Genomic DNA, 16,791 nt, shown 5'->3' with positions numbered 1-16,791 from the left:
TAAAAATAATTCTACCTATTTTAAGGAAACATTTTCAAGGCTGTTTTTTTCTTATTACTCTTTGTTTCTGAAGCACTCTTGTCCCTCTCTTTCATTAGACAAGTAGGAAACAACTACTTGTGCACCTTCACTATATCGAGGAAGATAATTATTGAGAGCAAAATGCAAAGGCAAACTAAGCACAAGTTCAAAAGGAAAGAACAATCACACAGAAAGTAAAATTTCATACAAGGAATTATATGGCTTCCTATTACAAATATGTAAAGATATATTTGAGATACATGCCTATATCAAATGTAAAATTTTAAACATATTTAAGCCAAATTGAGTCATTTCTTCCTTGTTTATAAAGTGCTCTATATGCAAAATTTGCATCAAGGCAAAGATACATCCAAATAAAGCTTTAAGTGTAAATATGTTGAAAGGGGTTAGATGTATCTGCCCTTTGTGGTTATTATTTAACTTTTTATTCATCCAAAATATTATATGATAGTGCAGCAACCAACTGAACTGTATTAATTACAAAATGAATAAAACATGGTCATTCAGAAGATTTAAAATCATTGTATATGCATTACAACGAAAGAAAATGAGTCTATGAATTTGAGGGAAAACAAGAGAACAGCATGAGAGGGATTGAAAGAGAGGAAGAGGAAGAGAAAAGTAGTATATATTGTACTGCTGTGGAATATTACTTCAACTAAGTAAAGTTGTGGTACATTGCTTTAGCCTGAACTTGTTTAATTATGTAAAGGTGTGTTGCTGTTTCACATATTTTGCCTGAGGTACCTAATTGCCCTAATAAGAAGCTCAACAGCCGATAGCTAGACAGTAGAAAGATTGGAGGGGCTGGCAGGCAGAGAGAGAGTAAATAGGAGGGGAGAAAAGAGGAGAAGGGTGTAAAGAACAGAGAATGAGAAAATGAGAAAGAAAAAGAGACATCTGAGTTTTTGGGCCAAAATGAAGTCTGCTAAAATGTACCTTTACTATTCACTATGATACTGCTGTAAAGAAAGACCATGGTCACAGAAACTATTATAGTAGAAATAATTTAAATGGTGGCTTGGTTACATTTTCAAAAGTTTAGTCCACTATGATCATGGCTGGTAACACGGTGGCGTGCAGGCAGACAGTATTTGTGAGCTATAGCCTGACCCATAGGTAGAGAGAAGAAGAGAGACTCTAGGTTTAGCACGAATACCTAAAATTTCAAGATATAATCCAAGTGGCACTTAATTTTTCCAATAAATTCAAGCCACCTAATCCCTTTAATTCTAACAGTGCCACTCCCTGAACTAAACACTCATTCAAATATATGAGCCTATGGAGGCCATTGTTATGCAAACCACCACATATTTATGAATTTATAAAAAATCTATGTATAATAAAAATATAAAGGCTTCAAAAAGCAGTAAATTAAAATTTGATAGTTTATAATAGTATCTGCTGACGGCTATGAAAACCCCGTGGTTCTCTTGGTTTTTCTTCTTGTTATGGAAGTTTAAGAAGGCTCATTGTGGATTGTCCTGTTTTTAAACAGAATAAGGGAGAAAAGAGGTATAATTTTTCTAAGCATGTAAACATGAAGCATGTACTGTATGATGACACACACCTCATACACTTTTTATCTGTTGATCATTTGATCATGGCTCTACCTTTCAATACCATAAGAAACAGATCACCTTCTCACGCTACTTATAGATCTCAGCAATGGGTCAATTATTCCCATATGCTTATTTGTCACCATAAAAACAATAAATTATTGCACAGTTGAATATGATGTGTTAAATTATCATTACTGATTGAACCATGGGATTCATGCAATGATAGTTTTTTTTTCAAATGGGAGACTATAATTACAAAATTTTTCCTTTATCCCCTCCTAAAGAGCTGTATCATATACCCCTCCCTAACTATACTTCCTTCAAATCATGACTTTCACTTTCACTTAGTTATTTCATGTGTGGATGTATATGCATATAAATATCTTTTCCTAAACATAACTTGTTCAGTCCATACACCGTTATTTGTAATTATGTTTTGAGGATTGACCATTTATTACTGAACAATCAATTGTTGTGTTCTTATTTTAGGTATAGGAAAGTTTTGTCTACATGGATGTTACCTAGTGCCCATGGAAGTCAAATGAGTGTAAGATTTCTGATGATAAAATGCACAAGATTGTAAATTGCCATGTGGGTTCTGGGAACTGAACACAAGTCTTTGCAAGAGCAGTAAGTGCTCTTAACCATTTAGCCATCTCTCCAGACGCTTTATCTAATTTCATTCTGTTAACTTCAGTTCTAAATTTTTAAAGAATACTACTTTTACTACTAATAATGTGATATACATATGAGAATGACATAAACCAAATAAAAAGAAAATAGAATCAAAGTTCTTTAATTTCTATTTTCTTTCTTTCTTTCTTTCTTTCTTTCTTTCTTTCTTTCTTTCTTTCTTTCTTTCTTTCTTTCTCTGTTTCTTTCTTTCTTTCTTTCTTTCTACTTAAAAATTTCCACCTCCTCCCCCCCTCCCCTTTCCCTCCCACTCCCCCCAATCTCCTCCCCTCCCTCTCGAGTCCAAAGAGCAGTCAGGGTTCCCTGCCCTGTGGAAAGTCCAAGGTCCTCCCCCCTCCATTCAGGTCTAGGAAGTGAGCATCCAAACAGTCCAGGCTCCCACAAAGCCAGTACATGCCATAGGATCAAAACCCAGTGTCATTATTTTTGGCTTCTCAGTCAGCCCTCCTTGTCCCACCCGTTAGAGTCCGGTTTGATCACATGCTCCACCAGTCCCAGTCCAGCTTAGTAACAGATCCCATTTGCATATAAATACAGGAAAAATAAAGCATAACTTAAAAGGCCATGCTTCAGAAGTGTATAAAGCTTTCAGTTAATTGGTGTAAAATAAAAATTGTGATTTTGTTTTGTTTGATTTGTGTGTGTGTGTGTGTTTCACATCTCCATGAAAGAATCTTGCAATCTGTGCTTTAATTATGCACACACTACCACAGGTTTTCAGGTGAAGGAGACAGCTGCATGGTTTCCACATGGACCAATTAGATCTTTTCCTGATTGCATTCACTTATTCATGTTCTAGCAGATTTGGGATGATGATCACTTCCAAAACCACAGTCTGTGTTTGCAACGTGTGACTGAACTTTATAGCTCATGCCTTGCTTATAGATAGCAGCAGGTTTGAATATACCTTTCTAAAATATTTGTATCATTGAATACTTGTGGAAAAATTTAAAATTGAGAATGTAGGCTTCTTTCTCAAGTCTTTGTATAAGTATCTCAAATGATTTATTTATCATAAAATTGGAAAAATATGGTAGTGGTTCATATTTTTAACAATTAAAAATTGATATTATACAAAGAAGAAAGTGTTTATGCTCTATAAAGATTGATGGTTCTTGAAAATACAAATAACTAAATGATCTTTAATATAAGCTGGTTAATATAAAAAATGCTTGGCATATTAAAAACAATAAATTAGAATAGATTTTATAAAAGTATAACAGCTTACATAAAGATATAAGCTTTTCTCATATCTGACTTAAGGGAGATCGTTTACATACATGAATTAATATCCCATCATAAAGAAAAGAAGAACAATTTGCAAGTGGGTCATCTTTATCAGACTATTAAAAACCCTCAGCTATGTTTAAACATTTTGATAATAAAAATACCCTAGGTAATAATAATGATTGACTCCAGATTCAAGTAGAAAAAAAAAGTTCAGTAATTTGAGGTTAATATGAAAATCATGTGGTACAATAAAATTCAGGAAAAAAGAATAAATTAATATTTATTATATTCATTTTTGCTCTGCCAAAGGCTGTAGAGGAATTCCATTGCTTAATGTTCCCAGAGTTTTGAGAGAGGATATTACCTTTCATTTGGAAGTGATGACACTAATAGTCTATACAACTTTCATAAAACATCAAAATCAGCAAGGAGAGGACAGTGAATGATTAGAATTTATCCATCATATGTGACAGCAAAATTCACATGCCCCTCTCATTCTATCATTTTGTCTTTATAATGTCTCATTCAAATTATCTAAATTTGAATAAATACTATAATTACTAAACATATAAGTGTACTAATAGGTGCAAAATAAACATAAAGCAAAGAATACCAGCTAACAAACCACAATCCCAGAGAACTTAGACAACAATGAGGACACTAAGAGAGACATACATAGGTCTAACCTGTGTGGAAAGTAGAAAAAGACAGTATCTCATGAGTAAATTGGAAGCATGGGACCTTGGGGGAGGGTTGAAGTGGGGAGGGATGGGAGCAGAGAAAAATGTAAAGCTCAATAAAAATCAATAAAAAATTATACACTTTTTTATTGTATGAAGTATCATTTTTTTTTCAGGTTAGAAGAGAATACAAAGAACTCTGATTATATACACTAAAGTAATAAAAATAGAGGAACTAATTCTTCCTTAGATGGAAAATGCATATTCTTCTTGCTTGTTCATTTCTGGCCCACATTTCCTTATGCTCATGTCTACTTAAATGTCCAATATTCTCTATGTCATCTCTCACACTAGCATATTTTGAGCCACTTTATCTAAAACAACAATTACTGCATCTTGCTATGTATTACCTTCAATTTTGTATGGGAAAACATATTGGGCAAATAGTCTTACATCAGTGTATTTTAGTAAACTTTAAAAGATGGTTATGCTGCTTCAGTAGTCTGGAGTAAAAGATACTTAGAATTTTATGAGAAATTAGTTAATAGTATAGATTTTCTTATCATCTGAAAAGTGATGACAGAAAAATGTATCTTAGAAATATGCAATCAGAGAACTTATTTTCAGCATATTGCCACAAACTAGAGGACTGAGCTAAAAAAAAATATTAAACAAAAATGGAAAAGGCAGACTTTATTAATAAAAAAAGTCTTACTAAATATGCTTTGGCTTAAATGAACTTTTGTTTTCCTCAATATTACATGGATTCAGCTGGTTATATTTAGGAATATGTATGAATACACAGGATCATATATGTACTCAAGGACAGTGAAAAACAGGCAATAAACTTGAAAATCAGGGAGGGTTATAGGGGTGGAAAGGGAGGAAAGCAAAGGGATATGTGCTGTAATTAAAGTGTCAGTTTTTAAAATTTATTAAACTTATTTTTTAAAAAATGCCAATCCAAGTTTCTACTTCCTCTTCTCCCATTGCCTCCACACACCCTCTCACCCCACCCCCTTCTAATTCTCAAAGAGGGTAAGGCACATTGCCTTGTGGAAGGTCCAAGTCCATCCCTAGTATATCTAGGCTGAGCATGGTATACATGCAAAGAGAATAGGATCCCCAAAAGCAAGTTCATGCCGTAGGGATAAATCATTGTGCCATTGCCAGTGGCCCCTCAGTCTTTCCCAGCCATGCAAATGTGAAACCCATTCAGAGGAACTAGTTTGGTCCTATGCTTATTCCTTTTAAGTCTGATTCCATTTTTAGGTTTGCATTTTGTGCATTGTACAGGCCCTTTTCAATGTTCAAGTTTTGAACATTGTGAATAACCTGAAGCATTGTGAATGAAGGATGCTTTTCCCAGTATAGCATACACCCTAGAGATTCTAGACTGTTCTCCCTATGATGCATACACCAAGACCATCAAAGTTCTAAGAATCCAAGTATCTGAATTAAAAAAAGATGTCCCTGGAATTTATACCACCATTGGTATCAAAATTCACTTATTCTCAGCTCATATGTTTGCTTCTGCTCATCTGGTAGGGGTGGAACTGTCTTTCCCTGTGTAATGCCTTGCCCAAGACAGTCTCCTGCTTCTTTAACGTTTGTTTTAGCAATGCCAAGCCCTGCTGGTTTACACTACAGATTTCTGTGTCTTGTCTCACTTGGTATTGGGTCAGGGTGAAGTCTGACTCTTCCTCACATATGTTCCCTGATCAAAGACACTCTAGATAGCTCTTAAGAATTGATTCTTTCTAGATGTTGCCTCCTGTCCTTCATGTCTTATAAAATGGCAAAATATGATTATTCTTTCACTTACAGATGCCAGAGATTATGTCACCTAAATCTGCAACTTGATGTGAAGCTTAAAAGAGCGTGGGCTTCTCTTGATAATAAGAATGTCATTCTTTCATTCAGTTAACCATTTAGAAGCAGTACTGTGTGCCTTTATTTAGCTACTATGTAATTCAATGTCTGAGGCTATGCAAAGCTCTCTTCTCTGTGTTTCATGTCTTTTTGTTGGGGTGGAATATTTTTTACTTTTATTTAATCTTTATTTACTTCTGAAAATATCAACCCAACTTTTTTTATTTTTGTATTTGCTTTGTCATTGTATTTGTGTAGATGTGTGTGTGTGTGTGTTTGTATTGAGACAAACTTTCATGTAGGATGAACATGACACAGACTCACTATATGGTCCTGACAAAAGTCTTGGCTCCTGACTCAATCCTTGCGTTTCTTCCCTAAGTAGCAGTTTAACAGGAAAATGCTATCACATCCAAAACTTATGAGGGCCAAATTTTAATTGGAAAACATCCTGACTTTCTCTAGTAAGTTATTTATCTTTCATGTCGAAAGCTACAACCTTTTATCCTCAAAGAGCTGTGATCTAATTATTCATTTGAAAACTTACATTATTCAATACGTCATAGGTTTTATTTCTAGATATTACATGACAATATAGGCAGATTTTCTGTCTTGCCTGTCAGCTCCCAAATAAACACATGTGCACTTCTTAATAATTATGAAAACTCAGCTGCTATCTTAAGATTTTTTAACTAGCTCTTATAATTTTAATTAACTCATTTCTATTAATTTCTTTCTATCTCGTAACTTTCTTATCTTTGCTCTCTACTGCCCATATTGCTTTCTGATTTTCTTCATGTAGGCTAGGTAACTCCACCTTCTTCTCAGTATCCTCTCTGCTCCTCAAATCCTGCCTAATTATTGACCACATAACTTTTTATTATACTAATCACAGGGGCATATCTTCACACCATGTAAAGAAGTATTCCACAACATGATATACTAATTTTTCTTAATTTCCTAATCTTGAAACTCTTTTAAACTATTAAAATTATAACATTTGGTCACAAGTAAGAGGTTTATCAATTTTACTGATAAATAATGTTTATTAACACTGTACTTTTGATCATTGATTAAGATTAATAAATATCTGTCATAATATATGTTTTCGAATATTTGTATCAATTTTATTTGAAATTATGTAATTTTTTTTCTTTTTTAGTCTCTGTAAACGTTTCAAAGTTTCTTTTCTTTATATCTTTAAAGTTTTGTCAGAATCACCTTATGGAATCATTTGTGTCAATTCTGTGAGTTTTATGTCTAAAGGAGCTTATTAGCAACAAACCAAAACCTTTTATTTAAATAATGTCATAAAATAATTACTTTCCTGGTTTCCACTTTTGACTTATTTTAGATTTTTCTATGTCAATTGTTCATGCACTTTTCTCTTCCCTTGGAAAAAATATATGTTGAGTGTTGTTATGCATTTTCTATCTGTTTGCTCAAGTAAGCAACTTTGACACTTATCTATACTTTTACATCTTAAAACCCATTGAAAACTATTCTTTTTAGGTATATTTTTATTTCTTACAGTTGTCTTTCTTCATCACCCACTTTGTGTTGGATTCATATGGATTGCACGCTTCAGTGAATGAAGTCAAATATGTTTATCAGTATAAACATTTCTCTGTAAACTGTTATAGTTCTATCCTTTAAACTGTGGCTTCAGAAAATGTTTCTATAAAAATGATGATATGGCCTACATCATTTATCATAAAAAATATTAAATATTAAATATCCTCCCTTAGGTTTTGAGGGAGGAAAGGAAATGGATAAAATTTTAAATCACTTAGTGCTTTGTATATGTGAAGTTTTTATTAAGAGCTTATTAAAATGTGGATTGACTGTCTTGGAGAGGTCTATGGTCTAATATCATTAGATGATCACAAGAGCTATGCTATTATGAAATATATGTCATCGTTCAGATAGATATATGCTGCTCTTACAGATGATACTATTTTACCTACCCAATTATGCTTTCAGTTTTTAAGTGGGCACTTCTGTCTTAACACATGAGTTACTGAGATAGAACATGAAGTTAATTTGTTAATCATTTGTTAGATAAATACACAATGCTGTTAAAGTCTGAGAAAAAAAGTTCTTCATATCCAACTTAGAGAGTATGGCTATTTTGCATTACTATCTGTTCTTTGGACACCAACGCTTCCCTGTTACTCACTGTAAGTCTTATGTCACTGTTCATCATCATTATCAGTTTCTACAACTTCTATCGAGTTTAGTGATTTACATAGTGATTATTAATGCACCATATTATAATACAGAATAGGATGGGAACTTGGGAATTTGATGCTAATGTATTTATACATGCTTATGATAAGGATTCTGTGCATTTGAAATGTACGGCAGAAAACTACTTAGCTTTTCTTCTTTTCATCTTGTTAAGCTGTTCTTGTGGTAAAAATTATGTTTTAATACAGTGTTGCATAACTTCAATTAATGTTTTCTCATACTTTGCTTTATGGTATACAAGTATAGACTAAGTTAAACTACATGACAAAATAAGGTAGTTTAACAAAAATATCCTTTAACTTGTTGATATTTAAAGTTTGCTAAGGATATTTTGAAAGCCTTAAATATCTGTGGTACTTATAGGTACTTGGGAAAGAAAAATAAAAAATTTAATGTTCATTAAATTTTGTGGTTCTCTGTCTTTTCCTTCATTGCAGTTTGTAGGCACTCATCCTAGGAGAGAAGTATCAAACTTACTTAGACTTGGAAATACAGTTGTTTTATCTCATTAATGCAGGAGAGGAGTCACTCACAATTTTTGTGGACAAGCGGAAGCTGAGCAAAAGATCTGAAGGAAGTGATACAAGCACTAATAGTTCGTCTGTCACTCTGGAGACACTCCATCAGTTGGCTGCTTCCTATTTTATTGACAGGGACAGCACTCTTCGAAGACTTCACCATATCCAGATTGCATCCACTGCCATCAAGGTAAGCATGAACTAACAGTATCATTGTCCTTTCCCTTTGTTTATTTCATTTCTATGATGTCTTTCTGGCTATTTCCTGGGCCAGAAAGATTATGTTTGAAATAATCTTTTTTGATTATGTTTGAAAATGTGTTTTAGTTTTTTAGTTTTTCAATTGCTTTTAATTATTATTGAAAATGTGTTTTAGTTTTTTAGTTTTTCAATTGCTTTTAATTATTAGGTATAATTAATTACATGCAGATGGATGCAGTATTTTCAATGTATATGTCAAACTTTGCTTTTAATAAGAGCACATATAATTAAAATTTACTTAAGTTTTGAGTTTCCTTCTTGTTAGAAGTGACTCCTTGGAATGGTGTATGTAAGATAAACCTTAAAATCATATAGATCATATTTACAATTGTTCATCATCCTATGCTTTTTAAAATACATGAAGATGTTTTATTTGGATGAAAGTGAGGTATAGCAAAAAAACATGAAAAAATCGTGTCTAATGTATTTAAAAGAAGAATTAGAATGTACAAGTATTTGGAGTAATATATGCCATAATGTGGAACTGGTAGAAAAATACTATCAGGCTAATAAAGTTTTTTGATTTTGTACTTAGTAAGTTTGACTATCAAAATTAGTCAAATGAAATTTGATGCAGTTAACCATCAAAAGATAGAAAAAATAAAGACAGGGGAAACAAAGAATGGGGTTGTTAGATTATACCGTTTTAGTGGCATTCCTATAGAATATTAAGCTATTCATATTGTTATGTTTTGCCAATGGCAAGAACATTAATAACTGAGCTGAGAATGGATACAGTAAGTTTTTGGATGACTATAACAATAAGAAAATAAATGCAAAGAACGTTTTTGTGTTTTGTATTTATTTCATACTTAATACAAGAAGCAAACATAAAGTATAAAAATCATTATTTTATGAAATGAAAATAAATGTGTGCATGTCTTTGTGCCTTTAAGTTGAAAGATGATCACTTTGATAGTTCAAGAAATGCAAGCATGCACACAGGCACACGTATACTCTCACACACATATTACCTTGGAAAATATTGAAATATCTTTAGAGGAAGGATTAACAAACAATATGGAATATTCTGATACACATTTGTTTAGTGTCTATAGTAAAAGAATTTGGGAAATTTTTCTGTAGATGTAAAATTAAAATGCAATTTTACATAATTTATACTTCATAAAACATAATTTATAATTTAGAAGTCAGCCTCTAACTGTGGAACTTTTATTGAGGAACAAAACATATAAGCAATAGTTATACTGCATAGATAAATATGCATTTAGTACAATTTCAAATATCTTTGATAGTGTAGAAAGTCTTTAATATAGGATATTATTAGATATTTACTGGATACTACTGATAAGAAATAGACTTTCCCAGAAATAAATTTTAATTATGAAAGCAATATGTTAAGCTATAATTTACAATGCAGAAAGCATAAATATATGTTTATTATACAGTTATTCTCTTTTTCATTAAAACTAGAAATACAAAGTCGAGTTTTTAGTACCTATAAGTAAAAAATATTCACTCACAATTCATAACTAAAAATATTTTTTCTAATACATTAAATTTTTTTCTTACAAAGACATTTGTCACTGAATGCATATGCTTTAAGGTAGCATATAGCAGGATATTAAAACTGATTTAGACTTTACCTACACAAGTGTTATTGGAAAGACAGGATTCCACAGTGTTCACAGTCTAGCTGTGTAGTAGAAAGGAGAACCAGAGAGAAGAGACTCTGATGAGGAATTAGGAATGCAGGGTCTTCTCTAAAAGAGAAAAGAAGTAACTTTGACTTTGGAAGCTGACATCCTCACCTTGATTGAGTGGACATCTGACATTTCTCTTCTTCCATTAACCATAATAGCCCCTGAATTCCTAAACATCTGCCCAGAAACTGAAGACTGACAGATGTCAAATCTTACATAATGGAGAAGAAAAAAAGTATGATAGGATGATGAAAGATGACGTTATGAATAACAACATTTATATTTTACTATTAAACTATAAAAAACTGGAAATGATTTTGTGCCAGGTCACAAGAGCATGCCTGTGAGCTCATCCACATAAAGTTATTAAGCACGCAAGAGTGAGAACAATAAGTTTCGAAAAGAACACAATTGAGCTTTCTGGGGTTAATGCTGTCTTCAGTGCTATTAATTTTTAGAAGACATTGTAATTTTAAGTGACTGGTAATGTCTGAAGCAGGGTGAGTTGCTTCTGGGATACTCTGAAGGGTTTATGCCACTGTGCTGTGTTGCAACTGCAATAAAGCTCGGGGTGGATATTCACATGAGCCTCAGGAGAACAGACTTTTTACAGTGCAAGTACTCTATTTAGGGGTCCTATGAGGATGAAACAAAAGTCTGTCTCACTTTCTTTTTTATGATATTACATGTAATAAACAATATATAAATGATAGAGTAATGATGGTAATATGAATAAAAGGGGTGGTGAGACATATTCAAGAATACCAAATATAAATAATAGTGATTCAAAATTACTTTAAGGAAGCCACTTAAAGATTTATCCAGTACCTAGGCACACACACATGCATGGAAAATACGAAGAGAGAATACAATTAATAAAATCAATATAATAAAGTCATTAATTGAATACAGAGGTTGTTTTACAGTCTTGTAACTAAATTTAATTCCTTCATTAAATCCTGAGAGCTTGCATTTATTAACTTTATATATTATATCATATTATTATATATAAGTTGGTATTAGAATAACAAGATACACATCTTTTTTTGTTTAGTTGTAGTATGTGTGTTCAGGGTACTATGTACGAGGCATTTTATTTATTGAATAAATGTTCAATGCTTTTGCCTCTCAATTTACAGAATTTACAAAGCAAAGTACTGTTAAAAAATAAACTCATACCAGACATCAACAAAAATTACATCTAAATCTGCACAACCATGCCAACTTTATCCATGTGAATTCACGAAAAACACAAAGGAGTTGAGCAATTAGTGCTAACTATGAGCTGCATTCTAGAAAATGAACGAGAGCAATTTGTTGTGTTTATCTCCTATAATTATGAAAGGAAATGTGAGTAGCATCTCATTAAGGCAATTGTAAATTTCAAGACAAAGGCTAAGAACTGCTGGGTAGCTCAATAATGTCCCACATAAGTATGATTAATACACAGATAAAAGTTTTATTTCTCATTAAATCATTCATTGTAATGTCAAATAAGTGTCTAAAATTGGTTATTACTTTTAAATTTTCAAGTCAAGTAAATTAACTGACACACAGTTTCACTAATATGGCCTTTATTTTGAAATAGCCTGATAAAGATCAAAGTTTTAATAGGGCCCCTAATGGGAAAGTGAAATCAAAGTTTATCTGGGGAAGAAATTTAACCAAAACCATAATTTTGATTAAACAGATGCATTGTGAAAATAATTTTTCTAGTACAATAATTTTTAAGATTAATCAGTGAATAAAATTGAATTATGTGATTAGAATTTAATTAATGGTGCTAAAATAATGTAATTGTTATTTTCATGAAGTATTTATGTAGTGCTCTTTTATGGTTTTATATGTTATATGATAGAATAGCATTTGCTTTACAGATAATACTATCAGATAAATTTTAGTTTTTGTATTTTAAAAATGAAGAAAAACATACTGTATGCTAAAGTTAACTACATTCAGAAGCATTATCCACAGTTCATATTTAGATTGCTGTAGGTAGAGTGAGAAATTTTGCAGATTCCTTGAACTCTTAAATTATACACTGTGCAGACAGATATTCTCTGTCAGCCTTATGGGTTTAGAGCTATCATTTAAACAAATCTGGGTGTCTCCATCTGTCATTCAAACAAATCTTTGTCAGTGTGAGTGTGTGTGTGTGTGTGTTGTAGTAGTAGTAGGTCATCTAAATTAAATTAATCAAGGAGAAGAAAAAAAAGAACAACTCTCAACCTGGTTTGGTATGGTACCATTCCACAGGTTGTAATTGGTTACAATCTGAGAAAAAACGGAGCTGAGGGCCAGATTTCATTACTCTCTCTTCTTGACTCTGAATGGCATACAGTCACCTTTTCCAAGCTCCTTTCACATTGACTTCTGCAAAGATAGTCTATCTTATCAAAATATGAGCAAAAATAACCTCTCCTTCTTCCTGTTGCCTCTTTCAGTTTTTTGTTGCAGTAACAAATACCTAATGCATATATTAACTTAATATTTGAATTCATTTATAGAATTTAATTTGACAACCTCCCATAATAAGCACTGTTTATATGTTAAGAGTAAAAATTAGTGATTTACTATTAGCTTTACATTCTTACTTTAAAAATAGCTTTTATGGTGTTATAATAAAGCAAAACCTTTATTCCCAGCTCTTTAAGGTGCTGAAACAGGAGGATTATAAAACCAGCCTAAATGTATTACAGGATATATCCAAAGTAGAAAGACTCTGACATTATTCTAAAGTAAAAGTCAGTTGTGAAAAGCTTTGGATATAGCTCAGTGTGAATGTACTTAAAATGAAAGTCTGCTATGACTTGTGAAATTTCTGTAGTCAGTATACTTGGCATGTCCATCTTGGTATCAGCTCAGTTCATATTCCATATTTTAAAAATAATTTATTTTATTTTTTGAGATTATAATATTATACCTTTCACCCTTATGATTTCTTCCCATTCAACCTTCTTATAAACCCCATTTTTTACTTTTTTTTTTTTTTTTTTTTTACATATCCGAACCTTCTCAGTCTGTAGAATGCTCTTTGTAGGTTTGTAAGTGTGTGTTCAGGGGATATTTCATTTTTTAAAGGAAGACAATATCCCCTAAGGTCTTCTTTTCAAATTTGCAGTATGCAATCTATCACTAAATGGATTTTTTTCATGCCGTTCATTGTATTTATATATTCACTTATCTCCCTGTTAGCAACTTCATAGCCTTTGGGTACCATCAATATCTCCCTCAAAAATAACTTGTTGTTTTGTTGGTTTCTATACTCACTTTTGTCTTAGAGTATGTACATGTGAACATGATCATACAGCATTTTCAGTTAGTAGTTGGTGGGTTTCACTATGAAAAATGACTGCCCAGAAAAGGAAAATGACTGCCTGGTCTGTTTGTCATGTTGTAAATGATTGAATTCCCTTGTTTTCCGTATGCAATAGTACAATGTTGGATATATTATTTGTACCCCCAACAAACACATGCTGGTATTGTTTTCTTAGCCATTTGTAATAGTGCTGTAATGAACACACACACACACACAATGTTTATATGTACTTATGTAAACTGACACAATGCTTCTCTGTGTTTTTAGTGCAGGCATATTCTTTGCTGCCATTTTGACAACAAAAGTGATTAGAAATTTTTTGTGCATAAGTAGTGGAGGTATTTTGTCAGTTTTTATTTTGTGATAATAAAATATCCATCACTACTTATATGGTTAGATACTTCTTTACTTTTGTTGATTTTTTTTATATAATTATACTCCCTGATGGTATGTTATTCTCTTCTGATAGTTTTTCAATCAAACATTTGTGTGTGTGTATATTACCAAGAGGTGCATAATATTTGCTTGTTACATTAAATAATGAGAGAAATAGAAAAAATATTAAGTATTTTTATGGCTTGTGATGTTTATACTATGTTTATTTCATTCTTTTGTCCAGATCTTTTCAAATTCAGTTCATTTTCTCAACCAAAGGAGGAGTACACTCGTAGAGGCTGTCAAACTTCAGTTGCTTTTTGTTTTCACATACCACATTGCTTATGATTCAGAGCAAAGTTTATATTTATGCTTTATATGCTGCAATATGTCAGTCAGTATAGTGTGTTCCAGCTGAGCCAGGGATATAAAGTAATACCTTAACAGAACAGCAACAGAAAGTAAAGACATGAGAATAGGTAAATCAGGCTGGTGATGACGCCTACTTAAATATTAGAAAAGATGGATTTAGAGAAAATGACCAGGATAGATATTTTCAAAAGAATATTTTAGTCAATTAGAGTAAAATAAATAACATTTGAGACCTTTATCAGTATTAGAGTTTCAGCATAATTTAAGAAACAAAAAAAAATAGAGAAACCCAAAACTGTCACAGATTTTAACAACTTTTTCTTTGTCACAGAAAAGAAGGCCATGATCAGCAATAAAATGAAAGATTTAAGTGGGTGTCATGCAAGTTATTTATGCATAAATTAGCACTGGAAAGATATATGGGAAGTCATCAAATATTAAAAATAAAATAACAGACTTCTAAAGCATCCACAAATTAAAGAAAAAATAAAAAATAAATGGTACTGAAGAGATGGTCCATACTTGCCCATACTGTCAGATTCCTAAACCCACCTAAATTTAGAAGCAGTAGAAACATCTGCATTCCTAGTGATTCTCGGACAAGGAGAATCCTGTAGCACATGTGGCCCTCATCCTGGCATTTGTCCCGGTACACACAAAGTTCTCTAATCAGGTCAAAGTTCAAGACACCAACAGAGTAGGTGAAAAATATGTAAAAATATCAATTTCCTTTCTTTCTTTCGAGAGATGCATGACAGCCTAGGGCAAATTGAAAGATTAACATTGAAACATATAAAAATTTTTCAAATGTTTCTGTAATTTACAAAAAGCAGTTGTCAGAAAACTGAAATTTTATCATGAAATAAATAGTAATACAAGAATACATTTAAAAAGTACAAAATAAACCCTAAGCACAACAAGAAAAAATAGAAACGGAAGTCAATAAATTAGGAAATAAGAAACATTGAGAAAAAATAAATTATTCAAAATATTATTTTTGAAGATAAATAAAATTGATAAGAATATAGCAAGAATTACCAGGACAGAAAACAATAACATATTCATTTTCCAGTATGAGAAGTGTATGTGTTAATGACACCATCAGTGACACCAGTATGTTATGAACAAATTTATACTTACAGATGTAAAACTTAATTGACACATTCCTTGGCTGACAGATTTCTAAAACTCATTCAAGAATTCAAAATCTCAATCACTCTGTTTATTAGACAGACTGATTCTTACTTAATGATACATTCCAATGAAAAGCCATCCTATCTAGATGGCTGCAGTATTGAATTTTTACAAATATTTAATACAACAAAAAATATATCAATTGTCAAAACTCATACAGAGCATTGAGATAGACTGATGATGCATAAGCCATGCTCTGAACTAAAAAAAATCACTTTAATGCAAGACTAGGTGAAGACGCTACCAATAGAGTTTGCAGAGTGTGTATCTGCACATGCAGAGTCAAGTTTAATTGAACCAAGGAATGAATCAAAATTTAAGAGATTGATTCCAATAATTTAGGGAGCAATATGGAAAAATCTAACAATTTCAATTATCCCAATAATTATATTAAGCATAGATTACACAGAAGATAGATTTAGACATTTACAAAGGTATAGAGAAACTTTGAACTAATTTGAACTTTGAACTAATTTGTTTATATGAAAGAAAATAAAAAGCATGTAGAAATGGACCTTCCATAGTGATAAGGAACATGTTCAAAAGTATTTAACAAGTGTTCTCTAATTCCAGATAAAAGAAAGACATGCCTACTCCTCTTGCTGCTTATTAAACACTGTTCTTCTGGGTGGAGCTATTTCAGTTATCCAATATAAGGAACTAAGTCATTAAAAATGATAAAAACCAAAATTTTCTTTATTCATAGCTAGTTTAAATGATTATCCTGAATACCCAATGATGTCTTTAAAAACATAAGAA

General features: G+C 31.9%; 1 protein-coding gene across 2 annotated transcripts in view; it reads left to right on the top strand.

Moving 5' to 3' along the window:
• Brinp3 (BMP/retinoic acid inducible neural specific 3) overlaps window positions 1-16,791 on the top strand; it is a 378,417-nt gene that overhangs the window by 201,105 nt on the left and 160,521 nt on the right. For both annotated transcript variants that reach the window (XM_057770238.1, XM_057770237.1), the window contains exon 4: window positions 8,847-9,037. In XM_057770238.1, coding sequence (XP_057626221.1) covers window positions 8,847-9,037 — 191 coding nt within the window. The remainder of the gene's footprint in view (window positions 1-8,846; window positions 9,038-16,791) is intronic.

Source organism: Chionomys nivalis, chromosome 5 (genome assembly GCF_950005125.1).
Source record: "Chionomys nivalis chromosome 5, mChiNiv1.1, whole genome shotgun sequence".
Lineage (NCBI taxonomy): Eukaryota > Metazoa > Chordata > Mammalia > Rodentia > Cricetidae > Chionomys > Chionomys nivalis.
The sequence above is the reverse complement of the archived record's forward strand: the minus strand, read 5'-3'. Positions and strand labels throughout refer to the sequence as shown.